Below are 27942 nucleotides of genomic sequence, written 5' to 3' on the forward strand. Positions count from 1 at the left end.
GCTTCTCCAAACCCAGTTGTCAACCTCACCTATCCGCGGCGAATCCTGTTTCGCTAACAGACGAGGCCGTGGCGACCCCAAGCTCCTCATGGAACTTGGGGTGGGGAGGGAGGGATGGCCTGAAGGTTTAATGTGGCCACATAAATCGTTCCCGAGATGGTCGGGCTAGCACCTTAATGGTGCTGTGTTACCGGAGTGTGCCGGATCTGTATTCGGCAAAGGACCATCACACCGATAATACTCCCCGAAGCCTTCGGGGAGTAACCTTATCGCTACAACAACAACAACAATCATGATGGCGAATGCATGAACATGAACATATTTTATGAGTTAGAAATTTTCGGCCAGATATTGCACGATGACTTCTTCTTTCAAGCTAACAAGCGAAACTGAAAAGTCACAGCGATGTTTCCCCAAATGACCTGCATAGTTTCCCCTTTGTGGATAAAGTTGAACTTCAGCGCATGTCCGTTTTCTCCACCAAAGTACACACAAGCAAACGCATTATCCTTGTCACAATACTATGGTTAATAAATTTATGGCCACCCTTAAGCAATTCTTGACAATGGAGGGTGGTGCTTAAATTCTTACAATAAAAAATATGAGAGCACCCAACTCTTGCGCGAATGCATACAGGGTGCTGCAATTAACAAAAGCATATGTTATCAAAGTTTAAAACAAAATGCACATTTAATTGTTTATCTCTAAGCAAAGCGCATGCTACATTTATTTATCATGGGATGTATGTTTGATATGCCCACGGACCTTATTGTAAGCTTTACAGTACATAAAGTGAATACATATAAAAATACATACACGTCTATTTAAGCTAAACAGATTGGGTGTCAATAAAAAAGCGCTGAAGCGCATACAAATTACGTTTCATACGGAAATGACGAGCATACATGGGTAAGAGTATAAAAAAGTCTCATTATGAAATTTTTTTCGTTTAATTAGCTTAACATTTTAAAAATTAAGTCTTATATTAAAGACCTGTTGCACTGTAATACCAGGTTTCCGAACAGCAACAGCTTCAGAAAAAGGCAGTATTTCCAACTCTTTGGAAATACCATCGACAATTAGTGTAGCAGACTTGGGTACGCGTTCCAAACCAGCAATAACAACTCGTTCAATCCAAGCTACTGTCTTAAACTGAGGTTTACCAATAAAATCCACATCTAATAAGTTATTCTCAAATTTATAGTGTATGTAATTAAATTCGCCATTACGATAGTTATGTGTTTTCTCATCGTCTACATATAGGGTACCATCTGCCTTGCCCGTGCGATTGAGGCATACAACCAAGGTGTATGGATCCTTTTTCATGAGCGTTGCAGCGCGGCGTATACGTTCCTTTTTGGGTATAATTGTGCCACCGCGTTGAAAAACTGGAATCTGGAACAAGTAAAAGTTGTATTTAAAGTAAATTATATAAAATCTAATTTAATTCACATCACTCTCACCTTATAACTATCCACAGCAATACTCTCATAACCAACATTTGCATACTTCTTAAATGTATCGACATCATACCATAAATCACCATTCTTCTTATCATCAATAGCTGGGAAATAAACATTGACTTTCGTGGCACCCTGATGAATTACTGGACGCACCAACAAACGATTCTGTAGCAGGAATTCATCATCAATTGTGAATGTCTCCTTATCTTTAGGATAATGTGCCAGCAATGGACGCATAATCGGTTCACCAGTCAATCGATGTTCATAGAACATCGTATACCATAACGGTAGATATGAGTAACGTTTGCGTAATGCATCACGTACCACCAAACGTGTCTTTTCAGGGTATAACCATGGTTCACGGCGTTTTGTATCGATATGTGCATGACCACGATAGAAGGGTAAGAAAGCACCAGTTTGGTACCAACGTTCAAATAACTCAGCATCAGGATTACCAAAGAAACCACCAATATCAGCACCACAAAATGAGAAGCCAGCAACTGCTTCAGATAAACACATTTTAATGGAATGTTGCAAGTGACCCCAGTCGGCCATATTATCTCCAGTCCAAATAAGTGCATATCGCTGCGAGCCAGCAAAGTGTGCACGTGTTAAAATAAATGGACGCTGATTGAAATCACGTTGGAGTACGCCATCGAAGGTACCCATCAATTGCATATGACCGTATAAGTTATGTACATCACGATGTTCCCAGTTGCCATAATGTACCAAATCCTTTAACATTGTCACTTCGGGGCCATTAAAAACTGATGGTTCATTCATGTCATTCCAAAACATTACATCGGCAGTGACAGTTTTGAAATTCCATAGTGCATATTGATTTGCGTAGTACTCACGCGCAGCAGGATTGAAGAAGTCGGGGTAGCTAGCAGAGCCAGGCCAGCACCAACCTAAATAAGAAACAAATTTAAAAAGTTTCAAAGGAGTTATAAGCTAGAAGAGTTTAAACAAACCTTCATAATCTCTGCCATCGCTATGCTTAACATATAAACCCTGCTCGGTACAATCGTTGTGAAAGAAATAGCTACTGTCACGCTTAATATGTGGATCAATAATAATGACTAAATGACGACCCAAATCGGTCAAATTCTTAATCATACCAAGTGGATTTGGAAATTTAAATTGATCCCATGTGAAATATTTCTTGCCATCTGTATATTCAATATCCAACCACATTGTATCCATGGGAATATCATATTCGTCAAATTTGGCTGAAACTTCTTCAACATCACGTTCATCATTATAATTCCAACGACATTGATGATAGCCGAGTGCAAACATTTGAGGCAGTGGAGCGGTACCGGTAAGCGATGTATACTGTTTAAATGCGTCAAGAGGTGTTGGACCAAGCAATATAAAGGCATCAATAACGCCTGATTCGGACATGAAGTGTGCAGCGAGTGGATCAGATTTACGAGAGCCTAAAACAAAAATGTTTACTATGAATTAATTTTGAATTGAAATTTAGAATTAGAACTTACCTGAAACAAAATTAACAATCGATGAAACTACATTGCTTTCAGCCGTGTAAATATCCACCCACGTCTCAGCTGCATTATGCCAGAAAACGCCAGCAGTGCGTTGGGCGCTATATAAAACAAATAATAATTATTTCTGTTATTTTTTTTTTTTTTTAATAAAATATAAGCTCACCCATGACCGTATAGCACTGGCACGGAACCATATAATGCCATCTTACTATCGAGTATATATTCAAAAACATCGACATTATACAAGCGATAAGGATCAGTGCCTGAAGTGGATTTTAACGCGAATGTGTCTGCATGTTCGGGTATGCCAAAAAGTACTTCAGCTTGTGGGAATGAGAAATCGAGCGCAATTGCTTCAGGTCCATATGGTTTTGAGTCTTGATGCGATTTGAAATTCTCTTCCCAAGCGCCGGGATCATTGATTTCATCATTAGTATTTTGTACTTCATTAGCTGATGCATTTTCTGCATTCTCTGGCGCACCTTCAGCTGCTGGTTGTTGAGGCTTTGGACGCAAATATTCAAAGTTCATAAGGCCCTTAGCATTTGCAGACACGGTAAGTACATCATTTTGATAAAAATCAATACGGAATGGATCAGCGATAATTATAGCTTTGTTAGGGCCAGAGATAATGGTTAATTCGGCATCACCTTCGAGTACTTTAATGCTGAAATGAGAATTTGATGACATTATATATTGATACGGAAATGGAAATTCGTATTGAGAACTTAAAAAAAGGCTGCCCTTATCGTATAAAAATTAATTTGGAAATTGTGGTCAGAATCTTTTTTTTAGATGAAATTTTGTTTCTACAAAGCTATTCAACAAGAATTTCAGTATACCTTCCCGGTTTAGGTGCAGATTTCAGCGCATGTTCCACTTTATATCGTGGCTTCAGTGGTGTTTTTTCATCGATCAGCAAGCGAAATATGTCGCTCTGCTAATAAGTGAGTAAGAAGGTATGATTACAAATTTATATTTGAAAAATAATTACATTTAATTAATTATATAACTACCTCCAAAGCTTCTAATTTTAATGTAAATAAATGTTTATTATCCTTATGTATTAGATCAGCCGTTACAGAATCGGAATATGTATTGAGTGAACCCGGTACCAAAGCAAATTTAGACTGATCTGGTGTCACTTTGCGGCAGCGTCTGCAAATGAATTAGTACAAATTATTAGTAACTTCTTTTAAATATCTTAGTTATAGTCTATAATATAAAAATATGTCGGGTTTTCCTTCCTGACGCTATAACTCCAGAACGCACGAACCGATATCCACGGTCTCGGGCTCCGTGAGGTTTATAGCAAAGAAAATTCAGGATCGACGCACAGGACGCAGGACGGATAATAAATGAAAGCTGTTGATGAGTGCTTTAGTAGAGGGTAATTTTCATACCCCTGGGTGACTAGGGTCTCGAGATACAGGCCAAAACGTGGAACCGGGTACCCCTAGAATGTGTTTATAGGATATGGATATCAAATGAAAGCTGTTGATGAGTGCTTTAGTAGAGGGTAATTTTCATACCCCTGGGTGACTAGGGTCTCGAGATATAGGCCACAACGTGGACCCGGGTACCCCTAGCATGTGTTTATAGAATATGGATAACAAATGAAAGCTGTTGATAAGTGATTTAGTAGTGGTTAATTTTCATACCCCTGGTTGATTTGGGTCTCGAGATATAGGCCAAAACGTGGACCCGGGTACCCCTAGAATGTGTTTATAGGATATGGATATCAAATGAAAGCTGTTGATGAGTGCTTTAGTAGAGGGTAATTTTCATACCCCTGGGTGACTAGTATAGGCCAAAACGTGGACCCGGGTACCCCTAGAATGTGTTTATAGAATATGGATAACAAATGAAATTGTTGATGAGTGCTTTAGTAGAGGGTAATATTCATACCCCTGGGTGACTAGGGTCTCAAGATATAGGTCAAAACATGGAGCCGGATACACCTAGAATGTGTTTTTACATTATGGGTATCAAATTGAAGCGGTTGCTGTATGCTTTAGTACAGAGTCATTTTTACACCGCTGGGTGACTAGGGTCTCGAGATATAGGGCAAAATATGGACCCGGATACCCCTAGAACGTGTGTGTATTATGGATATCAAATGAAAGCTGTTCCTGAGAGCTTTAAAGTAATTTTCATTGTGATATTCGAGTTAGTCGCATCAACCAGGCAAAGCTGATAAATATGCATTCGAAACCGAAATAAAGACATGAATTAATAATACCCACACACCTATTTACATACGTCCTATTCGATTTGCCTGAAATTTGGTATATAAATTTGCCTATATTAGTATTTACGATGCTTTTTTCCGGGAAGTAGACCAGATACGGACTGTGACTGGGTTTAGGACTAGGACTGGGACTGAGACTGAGACTCGGAGTGGGACTGGGACTGAGACTCGGAATGGGACTGGAACAAAATACATCCCACCCTCTGGGACTGGCAATAAGATATGAAGAAGAATGAGAAAACCTTGAGAGAAGAGAAAAGAGAGAAGGATAAGGGGACTGAGAAAGGGATAGAATGAGACGAAGATGGAGATAGATGAAGCGAAAAATACGGAGGGAGGAGTGAATACAAAGATTAGGAAAAAGTGTAGAGGGGCGAGGGCAGAGTTAGACGGAAAAAGCTTATTAAAATGTATGCAGATAGACTAAATTTAGGGCAGAACAACGTCTGCCGGGTCTGCTAGTAAAAAAAATTAATGTAAGGCGCCATAACCTCCGAAGAGATCTAAGGCCGAGCTTCTCTTCCAATTTGCGTCGTGCTCCTCTTGATTTTCCCTACAAATTGGCCGGACGGGACTACATGTTTTATGCCGACTCCGAACGGCATCTGCAAGGCAGATGAGTTTTCACTTCACACTTCATGGCAGAAATACACCCGGAGCGCCTTATACGTAAGTATGTGCATAATTATGTGAGTTCTTACACTCTGCGATAAAAGTTTTCATCTTCTATATATAATTTAATATGTATTATAATTATATATTGTAACGAATTTACTGCAAATCCTCTTATTTGCCCTTTTGCTAAGTTCGAATTACTAAACTGTTGAATAAATAACTCCAATATTGAATAATGAAAAAATGGCCTTTATTAAAGTACTTCACAATAACACTTATACTTTGCAACTAGCTGGCGCTTAACTGAAAACTGCTTCTAGCGCCTCTACCGCTGGTGCTTTTATGCTCTGTGATTTCCTCGTGGCATCTTCTAGGCGCTTCGAGAATTTACTTAGTCACCGCCATATAATTAAAACTACAGATGCACTTATATAGCTTCTCATATGCTTGTATTTTTGAGCGACACTTCCACAGTTACAATTGCATACTTTTGGGAGCATCTCAGATATCTGCATGTGTTTGTGCATCTCTTCTCTGCTGCGTGTACGTACATATGTGTAGACATAATGATTTATTCGTTTATGTAGATACAAGTGAACGGTCTGCTTTATTGTTGTTGTGACTTCATTTACTTAGCATCAGACTAGGGATGTGAGTATCACTTAGTGCCACTCATATTCGTCACACTGCCCTCCACCTAAGTCTGGTCGTCTCGATCAGACAAATCTCTCGATCTAAACGCTGCTAGCATCTCCAAATGTACCACTCTTCTACTTCGTGGTTTCCCAATGGTTTGTATGCAGTAGATGGTGTCAATGATCTTCTTCACAACTTTGTACGGGCCTTCCCAAATGCACCGAAATTTGGATGGAACATCTTTCCGCCGGTGAGGGTTGTATAACAGTACCAAATCTCCCTCCAAAAAACCTTCCGAATTATTGTTCTCATTGTACCTGCGTTTCATCTTACTACTTATTATCCTTGACCTAATAGCCGCGACCGATCACAAATTGTCATCAATATCCTCTAACGGGAGTCCAAGGAAACTTGCCGTTTCAACAGGGGTGGACCATAAGGAAAGGAGTGTTAGAGGCGTTGGTTCCACATTACAATTAAAGAGATGGTTGGTGTCATGTGGGGACACATTGCAAGCAGGGCATACATTTTGTATGTCGGGGTTGATTCTGGATAGGTAAGAGTTTAACCTGTTACAGTATCCAGAACGAAGTTGAGCAAGAGTGACACGCGTTTCCCTGGGGAGTATGCGTTCCTCTTCTGCGAGTTCTGGATATTTTTCTTCAAGTACTGGATTCACCGGGCAATTCCCGACATAAAGGTCCGACGCCTGTCTATGGAGTTCACCAAGGACCTGCTTGTGTTTTTCCGCTTCATACGGCTGGGTTCTCAGGTGCCGTATTTCCTCAAAATGCTTACGGAGATGACTCCTTAGGCCCCTAGGCGGTGCTGGTTCGTCAATCAGATGTCTGTTGGGATGCCCAGGTTTCTGGGTATTCAACAGAAACTGTTTGGTCAGCATCTCATTTCTCTCCCTGATGGGGAGTATTCTCGCCTTATTATGCAGATGGTGTTCTGGGGACATAAGAAGACAGCCCGTGGCGATTCTGAGAGCAGTATTTTGGTAGGCCTGTAGTTTCTTCCAGTGGGTGGTTTTTAGGCTTGGCGACCATATGGGTGACGCGTAGCACGTAATCGGCTGGCTAATTGCTTTGTATGTGGTCAAGAGCGTTTCTTTATCTTTTCCCCAGGTACTGCCAGCAAGGGATTTGAGGATTTTATTACGGCTCTGAATTCTTGGAACAATTGCGGTTGCGTGCGCACCAAAATGTAGATCCTGATCAAACGTCACACCCAAGATTTTGGGGTGTAGGACAGTCGGTAGCGTAGTGCCATCGACGTGGATGTTCAATATGGTCGACATTTGGGGCGTCCATGTTGTAAATAAGGTCGCGGAAGATTTAGTCGGTGACAATGCCAGGTTTCGCGAGGCGAAAAAACTGGAGAGATCAGGGAGATAGCCGTTTATTTTATTGCATAGCTCATCGATCTTTGGGCCTGGGCCTGGGCCTGTGGCCATTATTGTGCAGTCATCGGCGTAGGAAACGATTGTGACTCCTTCCGGTGGTGAAGGTAGCTTAGATATGTAGAAATTAAACAAAAGCGGGGATAGGACACCACCCTGTGGCACCCCTTGTTTAATTCTCCTTTGTTTTGATGTTTCGTTTCTGAATTGCACCGATGCCTGCCGACCACCCAGATAATTTGCGGTCCACCTTTTAAGACATGGGAGAAGGGTAGACCCTTCCAGGTCTTGCAGTAACGAGCCATGGTTGACCGTATCAAAAGCTTTTGATAGGTCTAGCGCTACGAGTACTGTTCTATGGTAGGAGTATTGATTTAAACCGCAATTTATCTGGGTGCTAATGGCATTTAGCGCGGTGGTAGTGCTATGGAGTTTTCTGAAGCCATGCTGATGAGGGGCTAGCTGCAAATGTGCTTGGAAATAAGGGAGCAAAATGGCTTCAAGCGTCTTTGCCACTGGCGATAGGATTGATCGTTCCCTCGCACTCTGTTGTTTGACCAATGAACTACCTTGTAGAGCTTGCTCTTGACGGATTGGCTTCACATACTCAGTATCGTTCCGACGTTTCCCCAGAAGAAGAGCGCGCTGGCTTCAAACCACCCTTACATTCTTTCTGAAAAATTCTTTCAGTCGTTTTAGTGCGTCCATTAGGTTTTGTCAATGCCAGTGTTTCTCTCGCAGGTACTTTTGATTTCGCTTTATTTGGCCCATTCGTTCCATCAACTTTTACCTTTGACTTTCGTGGTCTTCTTTGTCGACTGTTCTCCACCAGTACTCGATTACTGCTGAACCCCTTTTCCAAACTGAAGCTAAGTGGCACATCCTGGTTCTTATAGCGCATAATCTTTCTCCGCATATAGATCCTGATGTCATGGTCAACTAAGAAGTCCACTCCCAATATGACTTCATCAACAATCTCCGCCACAATGAATTTGTGTAGAACCATGACCTTTCCAATTAATACCTCACATACCACTTCTCCTTGGACTTGATTATACTCTCCAGTGACCGTACGCAACCTTGCTCCAGGTAACGGTTTTACTCTCCTGTTGACCAAGTCCGTTCGGATTAAGGAAAGAGATGCGCCCGTATCTACAGTCAGTGTACGCTCCTTGCCATCCAGCTTTCCTTCGTTGACAAGACTGCTGGATTTTCTTCCAATTTGCGACACAGATATCACAGGTCATTCAATAGCTGGGGCAAGTTTTCGTTCTTTACATCTGACACGCTCTTGCTCATCTCCTCCAACTTTGCGTTTACGGTCACCCACATTGTTGGAACTATTAGGACCAAAATCGTAATGACGTGCAATGTGACAGGGCTTCCCGCATTTGAAGCATTTGATAGCTCTCTCACTCCGCTTTTGCGATTTTCAGCACCTCCAATATTGCGTCTACCCACTCTGGCCTTTCTACTTCCACACGGCGTGCTTTGAAAACTGGCTTACACAGAAGCGACGCTGTTTCCTGAATCAGAGCTTGTGACACCGTTTCTGCGAATGTTGGCTTTGGGTTTGCGTATGTAGCTCGCTTTGTTTCGACGTCCCGTATGACATTTATAAAGCTCTGAATCTTTACCTTTCAGTGTATTCCACGGGTGCGACCGCATTCGCTAAATGTGCCAGCCTTTCAACATCCGACGCAAACTCTTGCAATGTTTCACCAGGCCTCTGGAAGCGATTCAGTAACTCCATTTGGTATATCCGTCTCCTATGCTCAGTTCCGTATCTCTAGAGCACCCATCAATGCTTCCTAACAGTTCCGTTCGCCCTCTGGAATTGTTTGTAAAATCTCAGCTGCAGGCCCTTTCAATGCCATGAACAGTGCAGCAACGTTATCTTCAGCATTCCAGTTGTTCACTGCTGCGGTATTCTCAAACTGAATCTTAAACACCTGGAAAGGAACAGAGCCGTCAAAAGATGGAGTTTTTACCTTCGTATTGCTTGCTGAAACAGCTTGGCGATTTAATTGCAACTCCTGTATACGATCTTTCAAAGCATCCATCTCGGCCTCTATTTTATCCTGTCGACCACTGAAGCCTTCATGAACCTGGGTTAGTTTTTCTTCCATATGCGCTTCCAGTTTCGATGATATACGAGCTTCCTGCTCTTCTAGGTTTGTGGACATCTGATATATCTGTGCTGAAATTTGTGCCATTTCGGAAATACGCGTCTCCTGTGCTTCAATCTTAGATGTTATGCGTGTCTCTTGCTATTCCAGTTAGGATGCCATATATGTATTCTGTTCTTCCAGTTGAGTTCCATCTTGGATGTAATCTGTGTCGACTGCGATTCCAGCTGAGATGCCACTGTCGATGTTTGCAGCCAATATCATGTTCAAGTCTGTGCTCGTAACTGTCTGCGATGTTTCGTTTTTCTCTTTAATTTTTGTTGGTGTCTCGTCGACATCAAGATGAAAGACATACTCTTCCACGTTAATTCCTTCTGCTTCCATTGCCTCCCGTAGTCGTGCCTGAAGTTCGAGTTTAATGCCGGTTGTATTCAATCCACGGCTCTCCAACTCCTTCTTCAGTTTCTGGATCTTCAATTCGCATTGGCATGTCCAAGTTGTATTCGAAGTCTTTGGAATTTATTCAACAGTTCCTCTTCTGACACCAATTGTAAAAAATTTACTGCATATCCTCTTATTTGCCACACTAAACTGATCAATAAATAACTCCAATATTGAATAATGGAAAAATGGCCTATATTAAAGTACTTCACAATAACACTTATACTTTGCAACTAGCTGGCTTAATAACCAAACTGACTGATAGCTTAAATGAAACTAAACTATTGGCCGACAGATAGCGTGCTTAACTGAAAACAGCTTCTAGCGGCTCTACCGCTGGTGCTTTTATACTCTGTGATTTCCTCGTGGTATCTTCTAGGCGCTTCCAGAATTTACTTAGTCACCGCCATATAATTATAACTACAGATGCACGTATATAGCTTCTCATTTCCTATGTATAAATTATTATAATTCAGTTTATAATTGAAAAGTGTATATATATAAGTAAGTTTATTATATATCAATTATTATAATTCAGTTTATAATTGAAAATCCAAATTTGTGGAGGCCCCGAAAGCCTGTAATTTTGGGGTCTTCACAGTACTTAATATATTTACCTGCAAAAGCTGCTTTGTTCACATGTCTTGAAATTAGTATGATCAACGCTGTTTGCATATTTAAATATGCAAAATATTAAGAGAAATGCTGCCAAACGCATGTTGACGCTGCAACTGCAATGATGCAAATAAATTACGTAAATTTCTGTTTTTGGCAAATATAGTCAATTAATAATATATGAAGTGTTTTGTGTGTGCTACATATATACTACTCTATAATTATCAGAAATTATATTTCTCCCTTCGCTGCACAAACAAACAAAAATGCAAGGCGCGGTATACCACAGAAGAGAGATAAGGTCGAGCTTCTCTTTCAATTTGGTCGTGCTCCTTTTTGATTTTTGTTTTTGTTATACGCCGACTTTGAACGACATATGAGTCGTTCAGTGGATAAAGGAAATGAGTTCATTTTTAGCGTTTTGGAGATTTAGCTTGATACACTTCCTTTTACAAATAACAATGTATGCTAAAAATTTTGTTTTCAAATTTTAAATTTTAAAGAAACAAAAAATTTTTATTTTCAGTGGAAAAAGGGAATAAGTCCACGCTTGCATTTATATTGCATTAATCAATTGTTAACTTTGGTTTTAACCACGCTTATTTTTTTCTTTCTTGCCTCTCTTCGAGCTTTCGCTTCTTGCCAATTTTTTGTGTACATGAGAGCAGCAATCGAAAGCGTAACTGTAATCCAACTTTATGCTTTATTACATATCGTCGGTCCAATGCCAAAGTCACGAATGTGCATATTTTATGTTTTGAGAAAAACGCGGAAGACATTGTTAAAAATAGAGATTTAATTAATAGAGATTTAATTTTGTATTTTTCAACCACTATTGGAAGGTTTACTTTTGTAAACCACTAAGTAATGTTAATTGAAAAATATTTTTTTTAGTTTTTTTAAAAAAAATGCACATTTGTTGTTTTGGCTTTGCAAAATTTGACATATATAATATTTCGTTAAAACAACAATGGCACATTCGTGACTTTGGCATTGTACCGACGATATGAATTCGACCATTAATCGCTGTTATGATATCGCTGAGTATATAATGTTCGTTTACACCCGAACTTACGACACCTTTACTTGTTTTTTTAATGATAAAGATAATCCCCGAACGTTTTGGGTATTGTTCTGGTTCTTATAGCTAGAAAGATACTGACCGAAGGTTTTGTGGAGTGTTATCGATGGTGATAGTCCTTTGCCGCGTATAGATCTGGTACGTTCCAAGCACCACTAAGGTACTAGCCCGACCGATTTAATATTACCACATTGAACCTTATGGGCTATTCCGGCCCCACGCCCTAAGAAGAAAAGAAAAACTTTGGACCGCCAGAGCTTCGCCTACTAAATACGTGTATGATTTATTCATATTTGTAAGAGGATTCGCCTGGCGTAGGTGAGATTGATAATTCGGCTTGGGTTATGATGGTCCTTGCCGAATATAGATACGATACGTTTTGGTAGCTAGTGCCGTTGAGGAATTTGGCCGACAATCTCGGAAATAGGCCTAGTTCCGTGAGGTAGCCATTGCTCGCCTGCTAAATACACATGTGTATGATCTAATCAAATTTAAATAAGAGTAGATGAGGATGGCGATTGCGCTTCCCAAGGCAGTCGGTTCTATGTACCGAAGCGACTCGGGATTTTTCCCGACCATGGACTGTCATTTCAGTGTAACCCCATTTAATTTGTTGTGTCCCTCCCACAAATTGTCATCCTCCCAGCAGCTCCTTGCAGCGGGACTGCGCCATTCTCTCCTGCTCTGGGAAGGTGTCGAACCCAATCCGGGTCCGTCTCCTAACCTCGGACCTGAGAACGGGGTTTGCTGCGTTTGCCGGAAAATAATATTTTTAGGACGGTCATACTCTTGTCAGTGTGTCACGTGCAAGGGATGGTTGCATCGGACAGGTTGTTCTGGGCTAGATCCCAAAACCAGACGTCCTCGTTACTTTTATAAATCTTTTGCGGCTCCTTGCTGTTCACGCCGAAGGGCGTCCCGTAGTCTACGCCTTAGCACCCCCCCCCCCTACCTTCCAGCAGCTCTGCTGCTCAGCAAGGCACAACAAGTACCCGCTAAAACTCGCGCCCTACGGCACCACCAGTTCATATGGACGCTCCCACTCATAACTACAATCTCCGTAGTAGAGTGGGTAGCAATGCCGAGCATCAGCCCCCGTCCAGTCCCAGGGCCACAATAGCAATTGCGTTCTAGCCTTTCACAACTCAGTGCTAGTCACCCGTCACTTATTCCTAGAGTGATGACGTCTCGCCCGCTCCACTTCAGAATTCTGCAGTTAAACTGTAATGGATTAACTGGGAAGATCACTGTAGGGTTATTTATATACTTAAAATAAATTTACTTTGTTATATTTTAAATTTATTATTATTAGATTGGTTATTGATTATTATCAAAAAATTACAATATTTCGAGTCATCAAAAATATCTTTTAAAAAATAAAGTTTAAATAAATTATTCAAAATTATATAGAAAAGTATTATTTTCTATAATCACGGAGATAGTTGATTTCATGAAACGGCACAACATCCGCATTGCTGCGATTCAAGAGACTAAACTCACAGCAAGATCTGCTCAGCAGACCTGTTCTGGTATAATGTCCACAGAGAAGATCGCGAGAGCGGAAATGGAGGCGGGCTCGCGTTTATCATACACCACTCTGAGCAATATCATATTTACATTCAAGATGGAAGCACAAGAGGAGCGCTTATTATTGCATGTGGCACAAATGTCTTCGCAGTTAGAAGCACAGGAAGCAAGGGTAACATCAAAGCTGGAAGCACAGGATACAAAAATTGTACAGCTCGAGGACAAAATTAATGCCGAGATAGAAGCTTTGAGAGGTCGTATACAGGAGTTGCAACTAAATCGCCCAGCAGTTTCAGCGAGTAATCCAAAGGTAAGAACACCATCCTTTGACGGTTCTGTTCCTTTCCAGGTGTTTAAGCTTCAGTATGAGAAGACCGCAACAATGACCAACTGGAATGCTGAAGATAAAGTTGCTGCACTGCTCATGGCATTGAAAGGCCCTGCAGCTGAGATTTTGCAAACCATTCCAGAGGGCGAACGGAACTGTTATGAAGCATTGATGGGCGCTCTAGAGAGACGATACGGAACTGAGCATAGGAGACAGATATACCAAATGGAGTTACTGAACCGCTTCCAGAGGCCTGGTGAAACATTGCAAGGGTTTGCGTCGGATGTTGAAAGGCTGCCACATTTAGCGAATGCGAACGCACCCGTGGAATACACTGAAATGGTAAAGATTCAGAGCTTTATAAATGGCATACGGGACGTCGGAACAAAGCGAGCTACATACGCAAACCCAAAGCCAACATTCGCCGAAACGGTATCACATGCTCTGATTCAGGAAACAGCGTCGCTTCTGTGTAAGCCAGTTTTCAAAGCACACCGTGTGGAAGTAGAAACGCCGGAGTGGGTCGACGCAATTTTAGAAGCTTTAAAAGGAACGCAACAGAAAAATAACGGTGCAATTAAATGTTTCAAGTGCGGTAACCCAGGTCACATTGCTCATCATTGCAGCACCGGTCCTGGTAGTTCCAATTTGGGTGGCCGTAAACGCAAAGCTGGAGGAGATAAGCAAGAGCAAGTCAGATTCAAAGATCGAAAACTTAACCCAGCTATTGAATGCCCTGTGATATCTGTGTCGCAAATTGGAAGGAAATCAAGCAGTCTTACCGTCAGAGGGAATGTCGATGGCAAAGAACGTGTACTGACTGTAGATACGGCCGCATCTCATTCCTTGATTCGATCTGAGAGTAAAGCCATTACCTGGAGCAAGGTTGCGTACGGGCACTGGCGAGTATAACCAAGTCCTGGGAGAAGTGATCTCTGAAGTCTTAATTGGGAAGGTCATGGTTCTACACAAATTCATTGTGGCGGAGATCACTGATGAAGTCATATTGGGAGTGGACTTCTTAGTTGACCATGACATCAGGATCGATATGCGGAGAAAGATTAAGCGCTATAAAAACAAGGATGTGCCACTTAACTTCAGTTTGGAGAAAGGGTTCAGCAGTAAGCGAGTGCTGGTGGAGGAGATTCGACAGAGACCACAAAAGTCAAGGAAAGTAGATCGGGCAAAGGTTGATGGAACGAATGGACCAAACAAATCAAAACCGAAGGTACCTGCGAGAGAAACGCTGGTATTGAAAACCCCTAATGGACGCACTAAAGCGAACGAAAGAGTTTCCCAGAAAGAATGCAAGGGTGGTTTCAAGCCAGGGCGCACTACTGTTGGGAAACGTTGGAACGATACTGATTATGTGAAGCCAATCTGTCAAGAGCGAGCTCTACAAAGTAGTTCATTGGACAATAGAGTGCGATGGAACGATCCAGGATAATGAGTAGTAAGATGAAACGCAGGTACGATGAGAACAATAACTAATAACAGTAAGCGAGTGCTGGTGGAGGAGATTCGACAGAGACCACAAAAGTCAAGGAAAGTAGATCGGGCAAAGGTTGATGGAACGAATGGGCCAAACAAATCAAAACCGAAGGTACCTGCGAGAGAAACGCTGGTATTGAAAACCCCTAATGGACGCACTAAAGCGAACGAAAGAGTTTCCCAGAAAGAATGCAAGGGTGGTTTCAAGCCAGGGCGCACTACTGTTGGGAAACGTTGGAACGATACTGATTATGTGAAGCCAATCTGTCAAGAGCGAGCTCTACAAAGTAGTTCATTGGACAATAGAGTGCGATGGAACGATCCAGGATAATGAGTAGTAAGATGAAACGCAGGTACGATGAGAACAATAACTCAGAAGGTTTCTTGGAGGGAGATTTGGTACTGTTATACAACCCTCATTGGCGGAAAGGTGTTCCATCCAAAATTCGGTGCAGTTGGGAAGGCCCGTACAAAGTTTGGAAGATCAGTGGTACCATCTACCGCATACAAACCATTGGGAAACCACAAAATAGAAGGGTGGTTCATTTGGAGATGCTAGCAGCGGTTAGATCGAGAGATTTGTCTGATCGGGACGATCAGACTTAGGTGGAGGGCAATGTGACGAATATTAGTGACACTAAGTGATACTCACATCACTAGTCTGATGCTAAGTAAATGAAGCCACAACAACAATAAAGCAGACAGTCATTTGTATCTACATAAACGAATCAATCATTATGTCTACACATATGTACGTACACGCAGCGGAGAAGCAACGCACAACCACATGCATATATCTGAGATACTCCCGAAAGTAAGCAATAATTATGCAAGTATCACTCACATATACACGCGCATGGGCTATTAGAGAAGCAATATAATCGTGCATCTGTAGTTATAGCTGATAAGTTTATAGCTGATAAATAAGTAGTAGATTCTAGAAATAGAAATGCCTAGAAGTATGCGAGCGACACAGCACAGAGTATAAAAGCAGCAACAGTTGAGGCACGAAAATCAGTTTGATTTAAGCAAGCTATCAGTTGCGAAGTATAAGTGTTATTGTGAAGTACTTTAATAAAGGCCATTTTGCATTATTGAATAGAGGAGTTATTTATTTTTTAGTGATTCGAACGTTAGTAGAAGTTTGCAAATAAGAGGAATTGCACTAAATTCGTTACAATATATTTGATCCCGAGAAATAGAAGAAACGACGTTCTGCACAATAAACGGAGACGCCCCCACTCGTATGGTAGGAAGCTGTCACAGTTCGCCAGATATATCAACCGTGAGCGCAGGACTCGTAAACTGCGTCAACTGGCAGCCGACGGTAACATTGGCATCCGACCACGTGCCAATACTTATTTCGCTCGAGCGTACCGCCGACTTCATCGTCACCGAAAAACGCACTTTCATTAACTTTAAAAAAGAAAGGAAAGTGGGATGAAAACAAATCCTTTACAGACAGCCGCTGTGGTGCCCTCCCTATCCCGACTTATGCTCGCCAAGGGGAGCGTGCCTTCCGCAAAGTCATTGAATCCGCCTCGGATCGCTTTATTCCCCCGGAAGAATTCCCGAAATTCGGCCTCATTTTCCGGCGGAAGCCGCAAATTTAGCTAGAGAACGTGACCTTATAAGACAGCGGGCGAAATGGGAGGAGCCTCTAAGTCGTTGTAACCTCTCTGCCGGTTTGGGTAAGCTTTGGTCCACCGTAAAGTCCCTATCGAATCCGTCCAAGCACAATGACAAAATTTCCATTGCCTTTGGCGATAAAGTGCTGTCGGATGCGAAAAAATGCGCGAGCACTTTTTGCCGACAATACTCGTATATATTGCATTCTACGGTTGACAAAGTTAGACGGAGGGCCAAACGACACGCACATAACCATAAATTCAGCGTGTCCCCAATTACCATCACCGCCAAAGAGGTTGAGGATGCCATCGGTCAAGCTAAACCATCTAAAACAGTGGGCCCAGACGGCATAGCCATGCCGATGCTTAAAAGCCTAGGAAAAGAGGGTTTCTAATATTTAGCACATGTCTTCAACCTGTCCCTGTTGTTGTTGTTGTTGTTGTAGCAGTGCTTCGCCCCCCCTAACGCGACCGATCACAAATTGTCATCAATATCCTCTAACGGGAGTCCAAGGAAACTTGCTGTTTCAACAGGGGTGGACCATAAGGAAAGGGGTGTTAGAGGCGTTGGTTCCACATTACAATTAAAGAGATGGTTGGTGTCATGTGGGGACACATTGCAAGCGGGGCATACATTTTGTATGTCGGGGTTGATTCTGGATAGGTAAGAGTTTAACCTGTTACAGTATCCAGAACGAAGTTGAGCAAGAGTGACACGCGTTTCCCTGGGGAGTATGCATTCCTCTTCCCCTAGTTTTGGATACTTTTCTTTGAGTACTGGATTCACAGGGCAATTCCCGGCATAAAGGTCCGACACCTGTTTGTGTAGTTCACCAAGGACCTGCTTGTGTTTATTCGCTTCATACGGCTGGGTTCTCAGGTGCCGTATTTCCTCAAAATGCTTACGGAGATGACTCCTTAAGCCCCTGGGCGGTGCTGGTTCATCAATCAGATGTCTGTTGGGATGCTCAGGTTTCTGGGTATTCAAGAGGAACTGTTTGGTCAGCATCTCATTTCTCTCTCTGATGGGGAGTATTCTCGCCTCATTATGCAGATGGTGTTCTGGGGACATAAGAAGACAGCCCGTTGCAATTCTGAGGGCAGTATTTTGGCAGGCCTGTAGCTTCAACCTGTCCCTTTCCTGCTTTGTCATTTCCGAAAAATGGAATATGGCCAAGGGGGTTCCTCTACTAAAGCCTTGGAAGCCAGCTAACATAGGAGATACATATCGCCCGATATCTCTCCTATCGCCAGTAGCCAAGAGGCTTGAAGCCATTTTGCTCCCCTATTTCAAAGCAAATTTTGTAACTAGCCTGTCATCAACATGGCTTTAGAAAACTTTATAGCACACCACCGCGCTAAATGTCATTAGCACCCAGATAAATTGCGGTTTAAATCAAAACCTCCACCATATAACAGTACTCGTAGCGCTAGACCTATCAAAAGCTTTTGATACGGTGAACCATGGCACGTTACTGCAAAACCTGGAAGGGTGTACCCTTCCCCCAAGTCTTAAAAGGTGTACCGCAAATTATCTGGGTAGCCGGCAGGCATCGGTGCAATTTAGAAACGAAACATCAAAACCAAGAAGAATTAAACAAGGGGTGCCACAGGGTGGCGTCCTATCCCCACTTTTGTTTAACTTTTACATATCAAAGCTACCTTCGCCACCATCGTTTCCTACACCGATGAATGCACAACAATGGCCACAGGCCCAGGCTCATAGATCGATAAGCTTTGTAACAAAATAAACGGCTACCTCCCTGATCTCTCCAGTTTTTTCACCTCACGAAACCGGACATTAACACCGACTAAATCATCGGCGACCTTATTTACAACATTGACGACCCAAATGTCGACCACTTTGAACATCCACGTCAATGGTACTACGCTATCGACTGTCTTACATCCCAAAATCTTGGGTGTGACGTTCGATCAGGATCTACATTATAGTGAGCATGCAACCGCAATTGTACCGAAAATCCAGAGCCGTAATAAAATCCTGTTGTTGTTGTTGCTGTTGTAGCGATGAGGTTGCTCCCCGAAGGCTTTGGGGAGTGTTATCGATGTGATGGTCCTTTGCCGGATACAGATCCGGTACGCTCCGGTAACACAGCACCATTAAGGTGCTAGCCCGACCATCTCGGGAACGATTTATGTGACCACGTTAAACCTTCAGACCATCCTTCCCTCTAGAGATATACGCCGCCGATAAACGCCGCCGCCGATTTTGGTCGTTTTTCGCACGCCGCCGCCGAATGTCAAAAATATCGGCGCGGCGACGCGGCGTCCGGCGCGTTACTATATTTTCTACTCGTTTAAGACTGTTTAGGCCATTTATTGTTCATGTCGAAAATTGGTCGGATATGGTCGAAAGTGGTATCAACGGATGGGCATCAATGACAGTTATAAGAAACTAATTGCGAAATTTAACTCTTTATAACTATTAAAAATTTATTTAAAATAACAGGCGCTTTCGATGTCAGCTTAACACGGACTTTGCATCACCCAATTCAGCAAGTTATTAAAACAAAACACTAAAAGACAAGTTATATAATAAATTTATATGCTCACTTTGCATTTTTGAAAAAAATTAATAATGAACAATTAATGCAAATAAAATGACCCAAGGCGAACATGTTTTTAAGTTGTCCTCAAGAATAAGCGAAATCAGTGATGCAAAATCATTTGGTAGGTTCTAGTGGCATAAACACTCCTTTGAAATTATTCCCACCTCATACTTAAGTTGAGGATATATGTACTTATGAGAAGGGTTTGAAAAATCACTAAGTCTTGCATTCAAACATCTGTTGTTTATTTGCGAAACTATACAATAGCGTCGGAAATGTTAATTTTGATTTTCACACTTCATCCTTCAACACCCAAGTCTCCCGGTTTGACATTTCCTAAAGTTGGCGGCCCTATCCAAAACTAGTCCCTTGGAGTGAATCACATTGATTATAGCCTATCAACCAAGTTTAAATATCACCTACACGTTACGGCTCCTTTCACATATGTGAATACGTAGGCACATATATCTACCAGGTGAGGCTTTGTCCTTCGCAAGAACACTCAAAGTGGTGAAGCAAAAGCTTTCCCAAGACAGTGGAACTAATGACCGTGTGTGATACTACCCTAACGTAGTGGACATTCGAACTTGTCTAAAAACTGAAGCTACGCGGTCATCCATAATGAGCTCCTACATCGTAAGGCCGGAAAACAGTAGTTAACAACTTTCAACTTAAAATCCGTCGATTTTCATTCTAAATTTAATTTAACGAAGACTATTGAAATCAATGTTGTGAACACCAACGTCTGCAATCTTTGGTCTACATTTTAAAAATTTTGTCCAGGGTCCTTGTAAAATTTTAATTATGTAGATGCGCCGAGGATTATACGATTTTCACCCATGTCGCAATAACATCCACTTAGACTGCTTATGATTTCGAGGGCGGCATCCTTGGCCGAATAGTCACTCCCTAACGTTTCAAGGTGTTTCTCTGGTGTAGCTCGGCAGCATAGCGCAACAAAAGCATCCGTTGGATAGTCTTCGAAGCTACACCTAGAGCTTCTAGGAAAGTGACGTCGACGAAGGTATGAGTTCGAAGTCGCAGTCCTATAGCTTCTGTACTGGCATATGGTGTGAGACTCAGGAGGCGTTGTTGTTGTTGTTGTTGTAGCGATACGGTTGCTCCCCGAAGGTTTAGGGAGTGATCGATGTGATGGTCCTTTGCCGTTTACAGATCCGGTACGCTCCGGTAACACAGCATCATTAAGGTGCTGGCCCGACCATCTCGGGAACGATTTATATGGCCACATTAAACCTTCAGGCCAATCCGGTATTTTAGTCGCCTCTTACGACAGGCATACCTACCGCGGGTATATTCTAACCCCCTGACCCGCTGGGTTGGCTCAGGAGGCGTGGTAGCGACTGGTGGTAGGGATTCCTGCTGTTCGCACATCGCAACAAAAAAAACAACTGGAGGCGCCCTGTGCCACGATAGTCATGAGTATTAATAGACCATTAATAGCAACCCTAAGTCGCTTCCCAAGGCAGTCGGTTCTATGTACCTGAGCGACTCGGGATTTTTCCCGACAAAGGACTGTCATCTCAGTGTAACCCCATTTAATTTGTTGCGTCCCTCCCACAAATTGTCATCCTCCCAGCAGCTCCTTGCAGCAGGACTGCTCCATATTCTTTTGCTCCGGGAAGGTATCGAATCCAATCCGGGTCCGTCTCCTGGCCCGGTCCCGAGAAATGGTTTTACCGCATCTGCCGGAAAAGAATCTTTTTAGGACGGTCATACTCTGTTCAGTGTGTCTCGTGTAAGGGATGGTTGCATCGGACTGGTTGTTCTGGGCTTGATCCCAAAACCCGACGTCCACGTAGCTTTTATAAATCTTTTGTGGCTCCTTGCTGTTCACGCCCAAGGGCGTCCCGTAGTCTACGCCTAAGCGCTCCCCACTACCTTCCAGCAGCCCCGCTGCTCAGCAAGCCACAACAAGTACCCGCTACTGCTCGCGCCCCACGGCGCCAACAACTCAAACAGCTGCTACCACTCATAACTACAATCTCCGTAGTAGAGTCGGAAGCAATGCTGAGCAACAGCCCCTGCCCCCGTCTTCTCCCCCCCCCCCCCCCCCTCTTTTCCGGCAGCAATCGTGTAGGTCAGGGAAACAGACTCTGTCCCTACCTCCCTTTGCACCGTTTGCCAGCACAGAATATATATATTTGCGACATCCGCCCAATGCAGCTCCTGCCCCCCCCCCGACGGGTTTCATCACGCCATGTTACCAAGTCGCAAACCCAAATCATCCGGGTACCCCAATGCTTGCCCAAGGACGCCCAGTCCCAGGGCCACAACAGCAATTGCGTCCTGGCCTTCTTCAACCCAGGCGTAGTCACCCGTCACTTACCCCCAGAGTGGCGACGTCTCCCCCCATGCACTTCAGAATTCTGCAGTTAAACTGTAATGGACTAACTGGGAAGATTACGGAGATAGTCGATTTCATGAAGCTGCACAACATCCGCATTGCTGCGATTCAAGAGACTAAACTCACAGCACGATCTGCATTGCAGACCTGCTCTGGGTATAACGTCCACAGAAAAGATCGCGAGAGCGGAAATAGAGGCGGCCTCGCGTTTATAATACACCACTCTGTACAATATTATATATTTGATCCTGGCATCGACCGCAGGGACAATGTCTTAGAACGTCAAGGCCTATCTGTCCGGTCAGGCGATGCAAACCTAGAAATCATCAACATCTACATCCCCCTGCCACCTGTTGCCCCAGTGGATACCGCCCTAATATCAGAGCCTTACTCACTGGCAACAATCGCATTATCTTAGGCGATTTCAATGCCCATCACGATCTATGGCATTCAAACTTGCGGGCGGACAGTAGGGGTGAGATGGTGGCGGATCAAATAGAAGAAACGACGTTCTGCACAATAAACGGAGACGCCCCCACACGTATGGTAGCAAGCTGTCACAGTTCGCCAGATATCTCAATCGTGAGCGCAGAACTCGTAAACTGCGTCAACTGGCAGCCGATGGTAACATTGGCATCCGACCACCTGCCTATACTTATTTCGCTCGAGCGTACCGCCGACTTCATCGTCACCGAAAAACGCACTTTCATAAACTTTAAAAAAGGAAAGTGGGAAGAATATAAATCTTTTACAGACAACCTCTTTGCTGCCCTCCCTATCCCGACTGATGCCCGCCAAGGGGAGCGTGCCTTCCACAAGGTCATTGAATCCGCCTCGGCACGTTTCATTCCCGCCGGGAGAATTCCCGAAATCCGGCCCCACTTCCCGGCGGAGGCCGCAAACTTAGCGAGGGAACGTGACCTTATAAGGCAGCTTGATCCAGGCGACCCCCAAATAAGGGATATAAACCAACGCATCAGATTGCTTGTGGATGAACACAAGCGGGCGAAATGGGAGGAGCACCTAAGAGGTTGTAACCTCTCTACCGGTGTGGGTAAACTTTGGTCCACCGTAAAGTCCCTATCGAATCCGACAAAGACAAAGTTTCCATCGCCTTTGGCGACAAAGTGCTGTCGGATGCGAAAAAATGCGCGAGCGCTTTCTGCCGACAATATATAATGCATTCTACTGTCGACAAAGATAGACGGAGGGCCAACAGACACGCACATAAACACAAAATCAGCGCGTCACCAATCACCATCACCGCTAAAGAGGTTGAGGACGCCATTGGTCGTGCTAAACCATCCAAAGCAGTGGGCCCAGACGGCATAGCCATGCCGATGCTTAAAAGCCCGTCTCTTTCCACCTTTGTCATACCCGAGAAATGGAAAATGGCCAAGGTGGTCTCGCTACTAAAGCCTGGTAAACCAGCTAACATAGGAGAGTCGTATCGTCCGATATCTCTCCTATCGCCAGTGGCAAAGACGCTCGAAGCCATTTTGCTCCCTTATTTCCAATCAAATTTGCAGCTTGCCTCTCATCAGCATTAGAGGATATTGATGACAATCTGTGATCGGTCGCGGCTGTTAGGTGGGGCGAAGCACTGCTACAACAACAACAACAACAGTAACCCTAAGTCGCCTTTATGCGTGACCGCCAAGGAGCGACAAATGATTTAAAGAAATTATGTTCGCGATTTTTATTAGAAGTTAACCCTAGGTGAAACCACGCTTTGCACGAAATATACAGGCAAAAGTGTGACTATTTTATGTATCTCTATTTCTTTTCAGCAGACGCAGCAGTACCAATTCCAAAGACCGGTGTTAGGTTCGAAGCCTCACTGGAGCAAGCGAACGAGGGCCAATCCCTTCGCAAGGAGCTACTCCTGAAAATGTTTGAACGGTCTGCGAGATTTTGATGCAAAACCCCCGCATCTTTCCGAAATGGCCAACACGTTGATTTCCTTAAATACATATAAACAAAACCTTTCCTAAATATTATTTTTTTAAATAGAAAAATCAAGCTTTCAAGTAAGAACATCGGCGTACGCCAGCGCGCCGCCTACGCCGCCGCCGCCGATAAAGTGATCGGCGTAAACCTCTACTTCCCTCCCCACCCCCAACGTCCATGAGGAGCTTTGGGTCGCCAGAGCCTAGTCTGTTAGTGAAACAGGATTCGCCGCGGATAGGTGAGGTTGACAATGGGGTTTGGAGAAGCTATATATTGCGCTGGCAACCTGAAGGGTTGCGCTACACAACCCCTTGAATCTGGTATTTTAGTCGCCTCTTACGACAGGCATACCTACCGCGGATATATTCTGGCCCCCTAACCCGCTGGGGAGTAATAAAATCCTCAAATCTCTTGCTGACAGTACTTGGGGAAAAGATAAAGGGACGCTCATTACCACTTACAAAGCAATTGGCCAGCCGATAGCGTGCTACGCGTCCCCGATATGGTCGCCATGCCAAAAGACTACTCACTGGAAGAATCTACAGGCCTGCCATAATACTGCACTCAGAACCGCAATGGATTGTCTTCTTATGTCCCCAGAACGTCATCTACTTAATGAGGCTAGAATAATCCTCATTAGGAATAGAAATGAAATGCCAACCAAACAGTTCCTGTTGAATACCCAGAAACCTGGGCATCCCAACAGACATCTGATTGATTAGACAACACCGCCCAGGGGCTTAAGGAGTCACCTCCGTAAGCATTATGTGGAAATACGGCACTTGAGAACACAGCCGTATGAAGCAAAAAAACACAAGCAGGTCCTCAGTGAACTCCACAAACAGGCGTCGGACCTCTATGCCAGGAATTGCCCGAAGAGGAACGCACACTCTCTATGGAAACGCGTGTCACTCTAGCTCAACTTCGATCTGGATACTGTAACAGGTTAAACTCTTTATCTATCCAGAATCAACCCCGACATACAAAACATATGTCCTGCTTGTAACGTTTCCCCACATGACACCAACCATCTCTTCAACTGTATTGTGGGACCAACGCCTCTAACACCCCTCTCATTATGGTCCACCCCTGTTGAAACACCAAGTTCCCTTGGACTCCCGTTAGAGGATATTGATGACAATTTGTGATCGGTCACACCGATTGGATGGGGCGAAGCACTGCTACAACATCAACATAAACAACAACAACATTAACAACAACAACAGGATGGCGATTGGGTCGCAGAAGATGTCAAGCTACAAAGCTTTGTATTACACTTAACAATCGCCTTAATGTAGACGTATTAAATGATTCAAAGGGTTGATTTCACAACATGAGTCGACCAATCTCAAGGGGTTCAATAGCGCAACCCTTTCAATGGGTTGCCAGCGCAATATATAGCTTCTCCAACCCAATTGTCAACCTCACCTATCCGTGGCGAATCCTGGTTCATTAACAGCTTAGGCTCCAGCGACCCCGAACTCCTCATGGATCTAGGGAGTGGGAGGGCGAGATAGCCAAGAAGGTCGCATGTGGTCATAACAAATCGTTCCCGAGATGGTCGGGCTTAATACAGGAACGTACCGGATCTGCATCCGGCAAAGGACCATCAACACCGATAACACTCCCCAAGGCCTTCGGGGAGAGTCCTTATCGCTACAACAACAAAAGCAGTGACACGCTACTCCTGGGCAAGTCTCTTCTGCCGAATATCATCAAAATTATTGCAGGAATGGTCCTTCTTTGCGACGCGTAAGACCTAAGCACTGATCGATCCACTTACAAATTATCAATTTAGACATGTATTAAGAGTGTCATGATTTCGTATAGAATTATCATTAAATTTCCTGTGCGGCACTTGCAACATACAAACCAAAGCAAGAATATTTCTCCAGTGATTTTCTCCGGACACGTCACACAGTAGATTGAGAATCTGGATGTGTAATAATTCAAATGCTCAATAGGTTCTTCTTTAACTCTATTTACCCGTTCCTTGCGTTTAATCTTTCCAGTTTTACAGAACTTTTTATTAAAAAAAAAAAAAAAATAGAAGAAAAAACCATGCCGGTTCCAAGCACATCACGGTAATTCTATTACCCACTAATTTATGTCCATTGATTTTTCGCAACGAAAAAATGTTATCATTTACTCACCAAAAACAAAATTAACAAGTTATTTTGTTTATAACCTTACGATTATCCCAGAAATCAAGATTTTATTGAATTTTCGAAGTGTTTGAGTTTCAGAAGATGGCCAAATTGCCTGTAAAAATTTAAGTCAGTAATGCAGGGCAGAAATGATAGCTGCTCAGCTGTTTAGAATGGTTATGACTGATATTTTGCTGTCGATAATTGCATCGCTGTGTCTGAAAAATCGCGATTTGAAAACGTGATTTTCGATTCTTCTGGTAGCAAGATTTTTTCTGGAAATCTGGCAGACAAAGAAGGATTTCATGTTGATATGATGAACACGATAACCCAATCGCTGGATATGGTTACTTTTCGCCACCCGATATGAAGTAATACAGTGCTGATACCCCGGCTTGAAATTAATAAATATCTAAGAAAAATCAGACCATTAACCAGCTGGAGTTGGTACCAGGTTAAATTTCGTAAAATAAATTCATCAACTTATAATTTCTAAGACTAAAGCAATCCTCCAGTCAGGGCCTTAAACGAAGTCTGCTTATATCAATTCCTTCAAGCTATGCCAAAATTTCAAATTCCTGCTAAGCTTATACCAAAAAAAAACTGCGTCTTTTGATCGCCAAGTATTGGGTTATCAGGTTCAGTATCTCCCTCACTCTTTAAAAATGAGCGCCGAGTGATGATTTTCAGTCGTCTTTGTTGTGTTAGAGACGTTGGTTCCACATTGCAATTGAAAAGAAGGTTTGTGTCATGTGGGAACACATTACATACAGGACATACATTGCATGTGTGGAGATTGATTCTGGATAAGTAAGAGTTAAAATTATTGCAGTATCTAGATCGAAGTTGTTCCAGAGTAACACGCGTCGCCGTTTCTTTAACTGCGAGTTCCAGGTATTTGATGCTTCGAACGAGGTACACCGGGAATTTATCGACTCTTTGTGGATGACTCAGATGGCCTCTAATGCTGTACTGCTGAATTCTTGTGTGGCTGATTTCATCATAGTGCTGGTGGAGATGGCTCTTTATGTTCCTGAGAAGCGGGATTTCTTCAATCAGATGTTTGTTAGGATACCCAGGTTTCTGAGTATTCAAGAGAAACTGTTTGTTCAGCATTTCGTTTTTCTCTTCATTGGCGATTATTTCAGCCTCGTTGTATAGATGATGCTCTGAAGGCACGAGAACACATTCCGATGCAGCTCTTTTGACACGTCTGCAGTTTCCTCCAATGTTTTCTTCAAGCTAAGCGACCATATCTTAAGCGCGTAACATACAAACGGCTGGCCAATTGCTTTATATGTAGCTATTGGCTTTTCTTTGTTGTTGTTGTTGTTGTAGCAGTGCTTCGCCCCACCCAATAGGTGCAAACGATCACAAATTGTCATCAATATCCTCTAACGCGAGTTCAAGGAAACTTGCTGTTTCAACAGGGGTGGACCATAATGAAAGGGGTATTAGAGGCGTTGGTTCCACATTACAATTAAAGAGAAGGTTGGTGTCATGTTGGGACATTTTGCAAGCGGGCATACATTTTGTATGTCGGGGTTGATTCTGGATAGGTAAGAGTTTAGCTTGTTACAGTATCCAGAACGAAGTTGAGCTAGAGAGACTCGCGTTTCCCTGGGGAGTATACGTTCCTCTTCCGCAAGTTTTGGGTACTATTGTTTGAGTACTGGATTCACCGGGCAATTCCTGGCATAAAGGTCCGACGCCTAAATGTGGAGTTCACTGAGAACCTGCTTGTGTTTTTTTGCTTTGTACGGCTGAGTTCTCAGGTACCGTATTTCCT

At 43.1% G+C, this 27942-nt stretch overlaps 1 protein-coding gene across 2 annotated transcripts; it reads right to left on the reverse strand.

Moving 5' to 3' along the window:
- Positions 1–689: 689 nt before the first annotated feature.
- GCS2alpha (glucosidase 2 subunit alpha) lies at positions 690–26309 on the reverse strand. Of its 2 annotated transcripts, none has more exons than XM_067784651.1 (9): positions 26160–26309; positions 11069–11182; positions 3991–4132; positions 3817–3911; positions 3138–3641; positions 2966–3072; positions 2438–2905; positions 1464–2374; positions 690–1395 (listed from the first exon to the last, which is right to left on the reverse strand). In XM_067784651.1, the coding sequence occupies exons 2-9, from the start codon at positions 11167–11169 to the stop codon at positions 967–969; spliced, it is 2757 nt and encodes a 918-aa protein (XP_067640752.1). In that variant the 5' UTR covers positions 11170–11182; positions 26160–26309; the 3' UTR covers positions 690–966. The 2 variants fall into 2 exon arrangements, with proteins under 2 accessions (XP_067640752.1, XP_067640751.1); XM_067784650.1 differs by having other exon boundaries at positions 3817–3914.
- Positions 26310–27942: the final 1633 nt, after the last annotated feature.

This window comes from Eurosta solidaginis, chromosome 4 (genome assembly GCF_040869045.1).
Source record: "Eurosta solidaginis isolate ZX-2024a chromosome 4, ASM4086904v1, whole genome shotgun sequence".
Classification (NCBI taxonomy): Eukaryota; Metazoa; Arthropoda; class Insecta; order Diptera; family Tephritidae; genus Eurosta; species Eurosta solidaginis.

What these genes read in the sequence shown, in the direction of transcription:
- GCS2alpha (XM_067784650.1), bottom strand. Translation starts at nt 11,169, where the DNA reads ATGCGTTTGGCAGCATTTCTCTTAATATTTTGCATATTTAAATATGCA. An exon ending in CGATGGCAGAGATTATGAAG is followed by an intron (nt 2,375 to 2,437) that starts GTTTGTTTAAAC and finishes TTTCTTATTTAG; the next exon opens with GTTGGTGCTGGCCTGGCTCT. An exon ending in TTGCTGTGGATAGTTATAAG is followed by an intron (nt 1,396 to 1,463) that starts GTGAGAGTGATG and finishes TACTTGTTCCAG; the next exon opens with ATTCCAGTTTTTCAACGCGG.